This window comes from Kogia breviceps, chromosome 20, assembly GCF_026419965.1.
Source record: "Kogia breviceps isolate mKogBre1 chromosome 20, mKogBre1 haplotype 1, whole genome shotgun sequence".
Classification (NCBI taxonomy): domain Eukaryota; kingdom Metazoa; phylum Chordata; class Mammalia; order Artiodactyla; family Physeteridae; genus Kogia; species Kogia breviceps.
The window spans coordinates 31,292,347-31,307,267 of NC_081329.1; the positions used below are offsets into that span (position 1 = coordinate 31,292,347).

Sequence of the window (14,921 nt, forward strand, 5' to 3'; positions counted from 1 at the left end):
TGTGGGATCTTCCCGGACCAGGGCACGAACCCGTGTCTCCTGCATCGGCAGGCGGACTCTCAACCACTGCGCCACCAGGGAAGCCCTGTGCATATGCATTCTAAGAAATGCTAACATTTATCGAGAAACCTTTTTGTGCCCGATACTATGCTAAATAAGGCGTTGACAGACACTTCCACTTCTTCCTCTCAACAACCCTAGGAAGTGGGTATTATTAACTCAGAGAAGAGGAAACTGATTATCAGAGAGGTTAAGCAACTTGCTTAAGGTCACAGAGCCACACAGTGGGCTCAGAAAATTGTCTGTGTGGCACCAAAGCTCGTGCTCTCAGTCCCTGTGCTATTTACATCACAGCAGAAACCCATGTGTTTCTGGCACCTGCCCCTACTTCTCACAGAGAACCCCAGCTCCCTAAAAGTCCCCCCAATTCGAAGGAGGTGTCTTACAGGTGTCCTCCAGGTAAGCCCCTCCACCCTCCTGTCAACCCCCCAGTGGCATCCCCACCATTTCTTTACTCTCCTCCCAGGCCAGCCCAAACAACCTAGACATGAAACATTTGGTAGTAATCACCTCTGCGGCAGCCTTGCCAATAACAAGTCAGAAGAGAGAATTGTCCTGAATTCACCACCACCACAGACTTTGTGGTTCATTGTTTTATTTGCAGGATGGAGTTGAAGTGAAACTTCTCATCCTATGGTTCCTTAAGCCCCTGCCCATCTGGGGCAGTTGTGGTAAAAAGGCAATCATTTCCCTTCCCCGAGCTCCACCTCCTCACCTGTGCGGTGGAAACACTGCCCCCCGCCTCTCAGGATGGGGTTGAACTGTGAATAACAAGCGTGCAGAACACCTAGTGTGATGCTTCAACCCCTGGAAGCTAAGCCAAGACAATGGTACTTCTCCCCAAATTCCTGTTCTGCAGGAGGACAGAGCTCCCCCCGCCCCCGCCCTTATTCACAGTTAATCGGTTAACCAACTAGTCCAATACTTGTTGAGTGGTTACAATGTCCAAGTAAGTTCTTTTACAGGAGAGTGAGTTACATAAACAGGCCTAGACATCACTCACATGGGATTTTAGTTGAAAATAAATATAATCAGATCAACATGTCATCATTTCAATGGATAAGTCTGAGACTTGGACATACGTTTTGCTGCAATTTTCTCTGTCATGGTGTTTGTTATAAAGGGGGCTACAGCGTCCAGAGCCTGGCCCAGACAGCTCTGGACCCATGTAGACTGAGTCATTTGTCAGCTGTCTGGAAACGAGGAGAAGCCTCCATAAACTTGGGTGGAGATGCTGTGTGAAGATGTTTAAGAAGGAAAACAAACACAGGGCCCCATCCACCCAGGCTGAGAATTTCCAAAGAGCCGCCCCGGCCAGGGCCGGTGCCCTCAGACACTGAAGGTACGCTGCCCGCGGAAGGTCACGGCCAGGAGTTGGGAGGCTGTGGCTCAGTATTTTGCTGTGGGACTATGGGACTCCCCCCTGGGAAATTCCTGAATAACCACATGATTTCAAGCGGAAATTCATGAAAACATTAAAGTTGTTTACAACTGTGTGTCACTGATGCAAGAAAGGTAGATTGAAAGTGAGCTTTGAAGTGTCCTGAGGGCTCATCTTTACATACATCCGTCTCAGGGTCAGACACCAAACAACAGGTGTCGCTAATACGGAGTTTAGGATAAGCATGGAAACTAGTAACTTTAGTATCTTCAGTTCAAACATGGGGAGGGGGACCGGATAACAGAACAAAATCCATCAGACACACCAGGGAGAGGGCAGCCGAGTCCCGGCCTCGCTCCCCCAGCCTGTCTGTTCCTGCACAGTCCGGACCCACGGCTGGGTCACCTCCATCCCCACTCCTTCCCCACTCCAGGGGGAAGACTCCGCCTGGGCTGAAGGTGTTTCATTTGCTTCCTCAGGCCGTCGCGGAGCCATGGGGCCAGGTCACGCCTGCACACAGCTGCCGGCCTTCGCATCCCCGGGGAACCGAGGTCTGAAAGTCGACCCGGCTGGACCAGCCGAGCCCCTGGAGGACATGGCTGGGCAGCAGCAGATGAAAACTTCCTTCCTCTCCGTGCAGCGGCGGCCCACCCCGGCGCGCGCCCGCCCCGCCCTGGCTCCCGCCCGGACTGCGACCGCAGGGGGCCCGGAGGAGGGACGCTCTCTCCCGGGCCCCGGGCCCCGCTTCTCGGCAGGCCGGGCCCTCGGGCTCCCGCGGGGCCCGGCTGCCCCTCCCCCGCAGAGGCGGGGCCCTGGGACAGAGGCACCAGCTGCTCTCAGTTGCTCTGCTCCCGACGAGGGGAAAGAGGGAGAGGAGAAAAGCCGGGACGTGAATGCAAGGAGGGGGCGCTCTCGCAGATCCCCCGCCTCCGGGACTTGTGGACGGCGGCAGCCCCGGCCATGCAGACCCCCTAGCCTGGCTCGCGGCATGGGCGACGGTGGCCGCAGTCCCTCCGCGGGCTGGAAGCCCTGGCCGGGCGGTCCTGCCCCGCGGCACGTGTGGGGCACGGACCCGCAGGCTCGGGACGCCGTGGGAGGCTCCCTTCCCCAGGCCCAGGCTGCCGCCGCCGCGGGCGAAAGCCCCGGGTCCGGGGGAGGTGGCGAGGCGCCGGCCCCGTGCCCGGGGCGCCCGCGGAGCGCTGAGGGCTCGGGCACGTCCACGCGGCCCAGGAGCGCCAGGCTCGGCAGGCATCGCGCGCTCCTCCAGACCAGCAGGAGCTGCCCGGCCCCGCCTGCCGCCCTGCCTCTCAAGGTAAGAAAGTGCGCGTGGCTGAATCCCTGAGACCCGAGCTCTTCCCGGAGAAGCGAGAGTGGAGAGAGGGGGGCCGATGTGCCCGCAGGGCCTCCAGTTCCTCACGCTGGGGTCTCCTGTCCGCTGTGGGCTTGGCTTCTTCCTCTGTGCTCCTCCGCCACCTTCCCTGCACGAGCGGATTATCGTGCGGAAGTAGAGAATGAATCGCTCCTTCCCAAGATTTGTGCCAAAGACTAGCGTCCTTTATGGGAAAGCGGAGAGGGAGGTTGGAGGCGGTACACGGACACTTGTTGAGTGAGCCCTGTGCTGTGCCAGCCCTCATGCTGGGTGTTAATCTGCATGGCCACCCGAAAAACAAAGGCTCCTATCCCCAACTTCAGATGAAGGAATTGGGAAGTGATTAGGCAAAAATCCTCCTCTTCCTCCCCAAAAGGAAAGGTCAGAAGCAAAACCTGTTCTCCGGAATGGGCGAGGGGGACTTGGGGAGGCCTCGGGGGGCGGGGTGTCTTGTGGAGGTTTCCAGAACTGGAGTGCAGTCTTGGAACTCAGCCCCATCTGTACCCGGTGGACCACCTTCCACCCCTGCTGGCAGGTCAGATGTTCTTCCTGGGCGTCAGCCTCCAGGCCCTGCTTCCCTTCCCACCAGAAGGGAAAGGGTAGCACCGGGTGGTTTCCAGGGTCTCTCCCAGCTCCTGTCGTGGCCAAGCCTACTCTTTGCTCTTCGCATTTTATTCTCTGCATCTCCCCTCAGCCTCCTCACCGGGCTGGTGCTTGAGCCCAGCCTCCCCTCTCCACCCAGCTCAGGTGTACTGATCCCCAAATGGGTGGACAGAATTAAAAATTATGCTCTTGTTTTCTCTTTCCCGATAGCACGGACATCTTGCTATACTTTGTCCATATACAGGCAATGAGGGTGAGGGAGGGGTTGGTGGGATAGATGGAGGAGGGGCCTCTTGCTGGACTGTGTGGAAGGTCCACATGGAGGGACGCTTGGGGAGGTCACCAGAGGAATGGATGAAATTCACAGCATCGGGAGAGGGGCCTCCCAGAGGTGTGGACGTGATGCTGCTTCATCTGGAGCCTGTGCCTCCCTCCCGCTTGCCTCTACACCCTCCTTCCTGCCCCTTTCCCCGTAACAGGCAACCCTTAGAGCCACAGTCGAGAATCAGGGAGAAAAGATGAGCTCAGGTTCTCTTAGGAGGGAAACTCTTGGAAGAAGAGACATGCTAACATGCTTCCTTAAGAAATGGTTTACATTCCATCCTAGTCTTTGTATCTTGCGTTTCCTACAGGGATTTAAGAGGAATGACATATCCGTGCGTCAGAGCCCAGTCTCTGAATGTGGGGTCACACGGTGGTTGTTTGTGTACTTTAATGCTGCTCGGATGACTTGAAAACTCCATCTGCTGTTGCCATTCCTCTAGGGTGAGGCGCTGTGGGGCTTGCTCCAAGTGGGTAGATTTCTGCCTATCTGCCCCATTTAGCCACTTTTGCTCATGGGTCCCCAGACATCTGCCCCATCTAAAGCAAGGATGGCAAGATTCCTGGCTAAAAACCTGGAAACCCCAGGTTCAACTCCTAACCTTGAGCCAACCACCAGAGCTCTCAGTTTTCCCATCAGAAAGCCCTGAGGATGCCACCTGCCCTGCAGTCGCCACGGGGCCAGTGAGGGTCCCTCAGTAGCCCTATCTTAGGGGAGAGAAGAGAAGCAAAGTCAGTGGGACAGCAGGTAGGACCGGGAAGCATGGAGTTAGAGGGGTCAGTTTGGGGGCTCTGGGGTCAGGGGAGAAAGCAGGACCAAACTTAACCTTGACCATGCTGGTCAGGCTATGTGACGCTCTCTGCCACGGTGAAGAGGGAGTTGGGAAATCAGCACCTTCAGAACTACAAGTCCCTCAGGTGCCCCATGGCTGTTATTAGGCAGGTGACCCCTGCCTGGCCTTGGGCCTTAGAGAAAGGAAGAAATCAACAAACAGAGGTTCCCATCCGCCCAGCCCTGGGCACAGGACGGTTTTCCTGGGTCTGATAGATTGGTGCTCAAGCACCACCCTGTCCTTGCATGAGTTGGAACTTAGCTGTGTGAGTCACCAGAAAGTGACAGCAGACTGGTTAAAAATGTCTTCTGTGAACTATCAGTGAAGAGGCCTTTCACTCAGCACACTCATACAAATGTGATTATTTACTACATTTATTAAAGTGAAATATTGCTTACGTGGAAGCCAAATCTATTCCCACGTGTGTATCATAGGATGGAGGTCCTTGTATCAACTTCCCAAGCAAAAACGTCTGGATCCTCAGTGTAGACTTTCTTCTCCAAATGGCTAAATTTACTCCCTTATTGTTGAAACAAATGGGGTCCAGAGTGTACACTGCTGATGTATCCAAGTATCACAAGGAGAGGGTGCAGCAATCGCTTAGTTCTTCATCCAAACCATGACTAGGCTTCAGTGAAAACTACAGCTCTCTGTGCCCTACAGAGAGCTTCCAGAGCATGATTCCTTCTTATCAGAACCTCACAACTCTGTGAGATTATACATTATCATTGTGCGCACTTTGTGGATGAGGACACAGATGCTTGAGGACGGTCATTGACTTGCTGTGTCCCGAGGCCAGGATGCAGCAGCTTGGACAGAGCTCCTGTGGTCCATGCAGAGGCTGGAGCTCTGTTCTCACTGCCTTCTGAGAGGGCGAGGCTTCCTCGGAAGGCAGCCCACCAGCCCCGGGACTGGGGTCCTGTAAGCACTCCTGGGATGTGGGAGAAGGGGCTTCAGGACTATCAGGTCTAGTGACCTAGCCTTGCTGATATGTGACATGAGTTTGGGGCTAAAGATACAAAGACACAGAAAACAGACACAAGTCAAACGAGAGGGGGAAAAAGCTTTCTCTACAATCATTTTGGGAATTTTCCATTTTTTTAACTAAGTTTTCCTACCTTACATATTTTATGTTTTGAAATTACAATGACTTTGGGTGTGTAAATGTCATTAGAAAGACTTCCCTGGTGGTCTAGTGGTAAAGAATCCACCTTCCAGTGCAAGGGGACGCGGGTTCGATCCCTGGTCAGGGAGCTAGGATCCCACATGCCGCGGGGCAACTAAGCCCGCGCGCCACAACTACTGAACTCGCGTGCCTCAGCGAGAGAGCCCATGTGCTGCAAACTACAGATCCCATGCGCCCTGGAGCCCACGTGCACGCCACAGCTAGAGAAGAGAAAACCCACACGCCACAACTAGAGAAGCCCGCGCGCTGCAACAAAAGATCCCGCATGCCTCAACGAAGATCCCGCGTGCCACAGCTAAGACCCGAAGCAGCCAGAAAAAAAAAAGAGCCAATTCACAGCTTCCCTTCCCAAGAAAGCAACTTAAAAAAAAAAAAAAATAGAAACGAAAATTAGCAGTAAGTAATGTTAAAAATTCCCCCCAAATGCCGTTTCTACAAACCCCACCTGTAGCTTTAAATTTCCCAAGGATTTTACCTCTTTATTTTGGTCTTCCTCTTCTCTTCCTCTCTCATCTCAAAAACAATTAGCTTTTTGAGTTTTCATCACCAGTTGCTAGGAGTGTTCAGGGTTTAGAAGGCAGAGCGAGAATAAGCAGGGCAAAGAGGGCCTCCCTGGAGGCTGGGGGCGGGGGCGGGGACGGGGGCACAGGGCCGGGGGTGGGGAGGGGGGAGAGGGGGCAGTTATTCCCTGAGGTGCTGAGGGGAAGGGGGGGGTCCCTTTGTACACAGCAGATCAGAGAGAATAGCTTGAACCCTCTGTGTCTTGGATTGTTTTGCCTTAAAATAAAACCAGGGTCTGAAATATGTCTGTAAAGTGGATCCGTTTTTGATAGAAAGATTTTATTTAGAGAAAAGGTCACTGGCACTGGGATTCAGGAGACAACATGAAGCTCTGGTTCTGCCAGCCGACTAGCTAAGCGCCCTGAGGACGCACTGAGCAAAGCGAGGTTACCCCGTCTGACCTCCGAGGTCTTTCCAGCTCTGACCTTCTAGGATAAGTATGAATCTTCGAATCCAGAAAGGGAATGAAACTGTTTAATGAAATAAAAGTATGAAAATAATTTAAATTTCATCTACCTCCGCTGATCTCTAAAAGTTAATTATTTTGTCAAACAGCTCCAGGGCAGGGAAGCTACCCTCAGGGGGCTTGCATCTCTCAGGGGATATGGGATTTCAGCAGGAGCTGGGATGTTCTCTCCAGGACCAGCACTGAACAATCGGTTGAATGAAAGAAGCTTGGAAGGGGGTTAACATCCAGTGATATATGAGTCAGTGCCATCTTTGGGCAGTAACACAAAACCCCACCACAACATTTTAGGGCCACCGTTGTTTGCTGTCTATTCCCTAAAGGCTGATATTTCTTTCTCTGGCCAGATTCGAGTTGAATGAAGTTCTCTTCTGAAGTTCAATACTGACCCCCAGGTACACCTGACCCCCAAGAGGAGGTCGTTGATCTCCTCTGGAGTAAATGCTTAATTTCTCAAGCCTATTTGACTTTTCTGGCCTGTTGTGAGTTTAGAAACTGTTCTGCTCATAGAATGATAAAACTCCAGATAATTCTGTCATTATATTAATCATTCTTGGTGAGTAACGTAGAATTTTTAAAAGAAGCTAGAACAAAGAGAGAGCTTGCATAAATGCCGTATAGTAATTTGAACGGTGATGTAGATACACGTGCAGTGGTATCCCTTTTAAAGCATTTTGGTATTTATTAGACAGTGTTGATCAGATTTAAAAGCTTATCTTTAGTCTATTTTACACTGCATTGGCTTTGACACAGATGTCTTGATTTATTATTTGAGTAAATAAAACCTGAGGTAGCAGAGTTTCAACTCTTTTTCGTCTTGTGGTTTGCCTGGGCGTTCCCATGACAACGTTCTCTCACTCTTTTTCCCTCCTTACCCCTTTCCTTTGACGTTCACACAGACGTCCTGTGGTCGTTGTGCAGGAGCCGCCCTCATGGCCCCATCTCACCTCCACATCCTGATGGGAGAAGAGGGCGGACAGCACACATTGCCCCTGAGACTTGTAGAAACGATTCGGGGCGGGAGCTGAGACCCAGGTCTGGCCCCCGCTTTGGTTCGAGTTAGCTGAGTAAGGCTGACCTCCTCACGCTGGGTCTAAACTTCTCATCTGAAATGTGAAAAGGTCAGACTGTGCTTTCCTTCCCACTAGCTCAAGATTCTAAATTCTTGCCAATCCATTTGCACCTGTGTTTGTGAAAACTCTTCCAAAGCTACAGCTTTTGATGACAAATCTCGAAAAATCCATCATATTTAGAAGTCACTACTGTTGGGAAACTCCTTTATTGGTAAAATTAGATACCTCTCCAGCATCCAGAGGTTAAGAAGGAGCAAAATACATTTTTCAACAATTTACGCCAATATATAGCCAATTTTCTAATCTCAAGTGTTAAATTTTTCTCTACAAAATATTGGTAGCACGAGTTAAGTATTAGGTTTGCCCTGAGAGATTTGGACAAAATACTGAATTGGGTTTTTTGTAACTCTACAAAAAGGAGTTGTGTTTTGTTATTCTCCCATATTAAAAGGAAATACATTCGCTGAAAGGGATTGTTTTGTGTTTTTAGTCCCAGAAATAATTACTCAGCAGAGGGAATTTTGGAAATCGATTGCAGAATTAAGGCCCAGAACGAAGAAGAGGCTTGTCCACACTCAGCCAGTTGGAATCAGTTCCAGCAATTGCCTCAGTTTAACTTTCACGTTTTGTGCCCTTGAACAAAAGTGTTCTATCACTTGTAGATTAGTTAGGATTCTTGGTTGTGTATGATAGAAACCCTCAAGGCTACTTAACCCCAGTGAGGGGGATTCATTATGAGGAGACCCCTTGCCTGTAAGTGTTGGGTGTGTAGAACCAAGGGCGGGGGTGCAGCTGCGTCAGGATAACCTGGCATGAGGGCTCCAGAGCATCCAGTTCCCTTTTTCGTTTCTTTTTTTTTTTTCTTTTAAATTTTTGGCTGCGTTGGGTCTTCGATGCTGCGCACAGACTTTCTCTAGTTGCGGCGAGTGGGGGCTACTCTTCGTTGCGGTGCATGGGCTTCTCATTGCGGTGGCTTCTCTTGTTGCGGAGCACGGGCTCTATGGGCGCGCAGGCTCAGTCGCTGTGGCTCGCAGGCTTAGCTGCTCCGCGGCACGTGGGATCTTCCCGGACCAGGGCTCGAACCCGCGTGCCCTGCATTGGCAGGCGGATTCTGAACCACTGCGCCACCAGGGAAGCCCCAGGTCTCTCTTTTCAACTCACCTGTTGCTCTCTGCCCTTCCCAGCACTTTTCTCTGAATCATTTTTTCTCTTTTTGCACATCTGCTTCCCCTACTCCAGGGGGAGGAATATGGTCACCCACAATTCCCAGATTTATATCTCTTCTCCTTAAAGACTGGGATTCCTCAGACCTGCTTCCCAATCCCCCTGCAAAGAGGCTTCTTGGTCCATTGCAGGTTGGGGGTTGGTGCCCACCCAACCTACTATGGTGGGGACAGCTCATATGGTGCTATCAGGTCTACTGAGAGCCCAAAGGTGGTTATAACCAGGTAAACTTGTGTGAGGGACAGGTCCTAGAAGTTGATGGGACATGGAGGGAAGGGGGCAGGTGTGGACGGCCAACCCAATAGATGACAAAGACACTTTCAGGGAGTTTCACTGAAAATTTATAAAGTCACTGCTTTGTATAAATGTCCTATCTGAGCCCTCTCTGATTTTAGGGAAGCCAGTTTTTATAGCTCTTAAGGAGATCTTTTTAAAAAGCATCCCTGAACAAGCAATGTATTAGAATCAAATTATTGCCTGATAGGACTTACAAATAGATTTGCTTCCAGACTCTGCTACTGGGCACAATATGGTAAGTTTTCTCTTTCAAAGACTTTTTTCCTTGTAGATTTTGAGAGACTGTAAAATGCTACATGATTTACATAAATATAAGTCCTTCGGTGAAAGCAGGGTTCTGTAGCCCTTTGGGTTCTATGTGTGATCTGTTCAACATTACAGCCGCTCCCTGGGCTACTCACAGTATCCGAGAAGTCAGGACAGTGAGGAGAAGCCATGTTCCTTGAACTGAGCCGTATCAGTGAAAACACGAGATGGGCAAAGGGAAGAACCCTGGCTCCACAGTGACACCACTGCTGGACCACTGCAGCCTGCTTTGTGAGGAAGTTCGCTCTCCTTCCTTCTAAAGGAATCAGCAGCTGTGGCTCTTTTTTGGCTGCCCTTTGTGTTGTGCACACATCCTGTGATTATATTTAGTCAATTTTAACTGTTTGGAATTTAACTTTCAATTTTCAGGATGTGTGATTTTGTATTCGCCTTTCAGTTACCAAGTCCAGCAGATCGTCAGCTAAAAGGCTCCAGGACTCTATTCAAGCACTTACAATGTTCTGTCATTTGAAAATTCCATTTTATCTGCAAGAAGCTTGGTTACTCTTGACTGAGTTCTCAATCTGATTGTATGATGAAGGAACAGTTAAAATGTCACTCCATCCATCTCATGCCATAAGCAGGGAGATCTCAATCTTTTTCCATAAAGGATTTAAAGTGCCCTACAACTATAGCACAAATAATAAAAATAATGGTGAAGGTAAATAGTAATAAAGAATCAGTTCTAGGAAAATATAAATAAGTGTCAAGATGAAGAAAAGATCAGGTCAAGATCAGGAGAAGAACCCGAAAGAACATGCCATGAAGGCCAACAGAGCCCGGTATGTTTGAAAGTCAAATTTGGCTGTGTGCTTTCTAGCTGCTCAAGGTAAAAGAGACATGGTTAGCTACACAGTTCTAACTGTGAGAAGGGACGGACCGAGGGAGGGAGGGAGGGAGGGAGGAAGAGGTCCTCTAACATGTTCCACAGAAATCAATTCTCTTAGAAAAACGAATTTTGCTTGCCCTTTAAAATAAGAGTAAAGGGGCTTCCCTGGTGGCGCAGTGGTTGGGAGTCCGCCTGCCGATGCAGGAGACACGGGTTCGTGCCCTGGTCCGGGAGGATCCCATGTGCCGCGGAGTGGCTGGGCCCGTGAGCCATGGCCGCTGAGCCTGTGCGTCCGGAGCCTGTGCTCCGCAACGGAAGAGGCCACAGCAGTGAGAGGTCCGTGTACCACAAAAACCTAAAAAAAAAAAAAAAATAATAAAAATAAAATAAAATAAGAGTAAAAATAGCATTTTGGATAACTTTTCGAAGGAGGACTTAACATTTACTATTTCCCTGTTTCCTTAGATACACATACATATATACAACATAACTTAATTTTCTTGATAACTTAAGCAATTACTGTAACTGCAGTATTGCTTGCTGGCAACTTTAGATCTGTGAGACTATTTGCGTCTACACTTAATGCCCCCAATACTCTGTTTTCTCCGTGCTTTTTGCTTTTTAGTAACTTTTTAGTTTTCTCCATGCTGGCCTATCCCTTCTTGCTGCTATTATTGTGTCTACCTCTAATACACTTCTTTTAATCTACCACAGGCCAGGAAATTAGACAGATTTGTTTAAACTGTAAGGCAAGTTTGTTAATTGCATAAAGTAAAAGTTGAGTGGCTCATCTGGCAGAAGAAGACCTCACAAGTTTTAGAAAGGATTTTTTTTCCTCTGATTTTCTTTTTTGCGGTACACGGGCCTCTCACTGTTGTGGCCTCTCCCGTTGCGGAGCACAGGCTCCGGACGCGCAGGCGCAGCGGCCACGGCTCACGGGCCCAGCCGCTCCGCGGCACGTGGGATCCTCCCGGACCGGGGCACGAACCCGCGTCCCCTGCATCGGCAGGCGGACTCTCAACCACTGCGTCACCAGGGAAGTCCCTCTTCTGGTTTTGTGTGTTCAGAGATGATACTGTTGCTTTCTGTGAGTATGGCCATGCTAGGGATGAATAAAGTTGCTGAACAAATAAATACCTTCTGGATTCATTCATTCAATAAGTACCTCTTGACCACCAGCTATGTGAGGAGCGATGTTCCAGGCACGGGTGGTACAGCAGTGAGTTGACAAAGCCCTTGCTCCTCCAGGGCATGATGAACAGGCAGACAACACACGGGCACAGGACTTCAGATGGCCACAAGAGCTTGGAAGAAAATAAAACAAGGGGTGATGAGGGGAGGGTGCTCGAATGAGTGGTTTAGTTTGTGTGATGACGGAAGGTGACCTCAGAGTTAAGGCTTGAGTGACAGCCAGGAGGCAGCCACGAGAAGATCAGGGAGGGAAGGTTCTAGGCAGGGTTAGCAGAAGAGTCCCCTGTACCTGCAGGGTCACTGCGGAGCATAAGTTACTGTGAAGCTTACTCAGAGCTATAGGCAGGGCCAGATCACACAGGGCCTCTTAGTTTTCGGTAAGGAGTTTGAAATTTATTCTAAGTGCAGTGGGGAGCCTTTGGAGAGTTTTTAAGCAGGAGAGAAACACAGAAATTAAGGGAAGGGTGGGTGAGTTTTTGAAGCGACCTCCCTACAGTTACTCTGCAGATTACAGGTTTGAATCTGCTTCCCACTTCCTAATTTTGTCAAAGAAGCCTCGAGGCACACAGCTTAACTCCCTCTGAACACCGGGGGCTCTAATTTTCTTCAGAGTCCTGTGCTTCTGAAATGTAGAGGTTTGATGAGGTCCTGCGGACACAGACAGGTGCAGGGGGAGAAGACTCCAGTTACTTAAGGATTTGAGATTTCCCCAGATGAAGCTGTGTTCTAATGATAGACAATAGAGTAGATCTTTTCCATATCTGTAACATCAAAAAGTTAAACTTATTGCAGTGCATAGAATTTATGATTTAAACAGAAACACACCCCCCCCCCCTTTTTGAGCATTACAAAATGCATTGCACATAATAGGTGCTCCAAAAATATTTCTCAACTTTAGATTATGGCAAAACCACACGAAGTGACCTTCTCTGTTACCAGTTCCTTCCGTTCTTCCCTCAGGTGCTTTCATCCTTCCGGTTCACATCTGTAGGCAGTGAACTGTGAGGCCATCCACGCCAGGAACTTGGCAAGCAAGGGGTGGTTGGCACTCTTGGAGTCCATCCAAAGTAGAATAAAATTTTGAACTATCTTTGGGGTCATAAATTTAGCCTAGTGGTGTTTCTATGAAAATGTATTTTCTCTTGTGGCTTAGACTAATATTTAAGGAGTTCCTGGGTGGCCCCGTAGCCAAAGAATTACAGTAGTATTTCTGGCTGAGCTTGGTGACCTAGTTTTCTGGATCTGCTTTGTGAATAATCTTTATGAATAATGACCCCCAGTTGCGGTACCTATTCTCCTAATGAACCAGCTTTACTCCATGCTTTAAACAACGTCTAAAGTAAATTTTTTCCATTTAAATAAATCAGTCTACTTTTCATGCCATTTTAGAAAGCTCATGGCGAAACTCTTTCCCTTCTCATCATCCTCGATCTGTTTTACTAAGTGAGCTTTCCCTTATAGTTCTCTGCAAACTGCTCTCCTACCACCTTTATGCTGTTTTGTGAGCCACTGAGGACCGGCTGCCTTTGTTTATTGTGTTGTCTTGTTCGCAGCTTCTGGAGCCCTTTGAGAAAAAAGCATCACATAAATCCAGTTAGAAGTAATGGCAGGAATTACACTGTTGACTACCTGTAAGTTACATTAAGCATTGTTAAATGTTTCTGTAGGTCCTTTATAAAGGACAAAACAGAGGCAGAAGATTCTTTTTCTGCTTTCTATAAGCTTAACATTTGTGGTTAGACAAACATATATGCAAAGAGGCATTTTTAGACATATATATACAAGAAACATCAGCAGCATAAAGATAAAGGTGTACTACTTTATGTAATCATCAGTGTAGGCCTGCAGTGCGGCGACTTAGGAGAAGATTCTTAATGGAGATGGGCCATCTGAGTGAAGAGAGGAAAGCTTGGGTTGATGGAATGTAGAGAGGGTTTGTTTGTGGTTTCTCCTGAGTTCATGGGTGAATTTCACGACTCATTATGAAGGAACGTAACAAGTATGTGGTCACATATCTAGCGAGTGAAGGTTTTTCAAACTGAAAAAGATTAAGGTTTCTGGCTTGTTATCTTTCATTCGAAAGTATAAAAAATAAATTTAAATTAGTCAACTACATTTACTGAAAAGAATAAAATATCATGAGAGAAGCACACATTCCAGGATTTTAAAATAAGCATAATTTAATGCAACACTGGAGAATTTGAAACCAAGACCAGAAAATCTGGACACAGAGTGCCATGTCTGTGCATTAGAGAGCGGTGGCTCCATACCGGAACTGGCCGGTTTCCTTTCCCAGGTGGCAGGCGATGATGGCAACTGAACAGGGCTGCTTTGGGAGGCGTTGCTAAGAGACGCAGAGATGCAGGAAAGGGCCCTGCATGCCGGACCAGTCAGTGAATCAGAAGCTGTTTCTTGCGGGAAGCAGGGGAGGCGGATTGACTCTGGGACGATTCTGTGAATGAGCAAACGTGCAGCGACTGTAGCTTGCCGTAGACACGAAGGATCCTGCGGTTCGTTCAACAAATCGAAGCGGGTGATCCAGGCTGGGAGCAGGCCCCTGTGACTCCTGAACAAAAATGACGTTTAGAAATCTGTGACGCTAACAGCATGTCGGTTCACAAGAGTCACGTGTAGGTTGGCTTTCCTGCCTCTTTCCCACCCAGACGGAATCGTTATGATTATTAAGACCCCTTAGGCCTCTTAATCACCAAGAGCAGCCCAAGAACTTGAAGCACTCATTTCCCTCCCTTCACAACCTCACTGGGCCTGCCTGTGCTGCTGGAGGAACAGTCTTTGCCTTCTGTTAAGGGCAGGAAAAAGACAAAATAAGTTATTCCTGACTGTAGCAGGCATCAGAATCCATCAACATGCTCAGAGAGAGAGAGCCATTTCATTCTTTTGTTAAAATCCCATTAAAACCTAGCTGCAAACCCCCATCCTATTGGGCCTCAGCTATGCTCAGGGCTCCCTGTCTGCTAACTTTGGGCCAAGGATCCAGAAAGGTCATGACAGGAGAAGTTAGTGAAGTCCTGCCCTCACATCTGTCCTTCAGCACTTGGTCAGCATGAGCGCAGCCTTGAAGAGCTGCCCCAGGGCCCCGACTCTGCTGAGAGGCCGGCTCTGCCTGCCCCTTCCTCCAGGGTGGCCTTGGTGAGTTACTTAATCTCTCTGTGTCTCAGTTTCTTCATCTGTAAAACAGAGGTTGAATGAGGACCTGCCTG

General features: G+C 49.0%; 1 protein-coding gene across 4 annotated transcripts in view; it reads left to right on the plus strand.

The window, feature by feature from the left end:
• The window catches only part of PSD3 (pleckstrin and Sec7 domain containing 3), a 647,135-nt gene that overhangs the window by 87,527 nt on the left and 544,687 nt on the right, over window positions 1-14,921 (plus strand). For 3 of the 4 annotated variants that reach the window (XM_067022673.1, XM_059049100.2, XM_067022674.1), the window contains one exon: window positions 1,921-2,753. In XM_067022673.1, the coding sequence (XP_066878774.1) occupies window positions 1,921-2,753 (833 nt within the window). Of the gene's footprint in view, window positions 1-1,920; window positions 2,754-14,921 lie in introns of those variants that run through there. The other variant, XM_067022677.1, reaches the window with a different exon arrangement.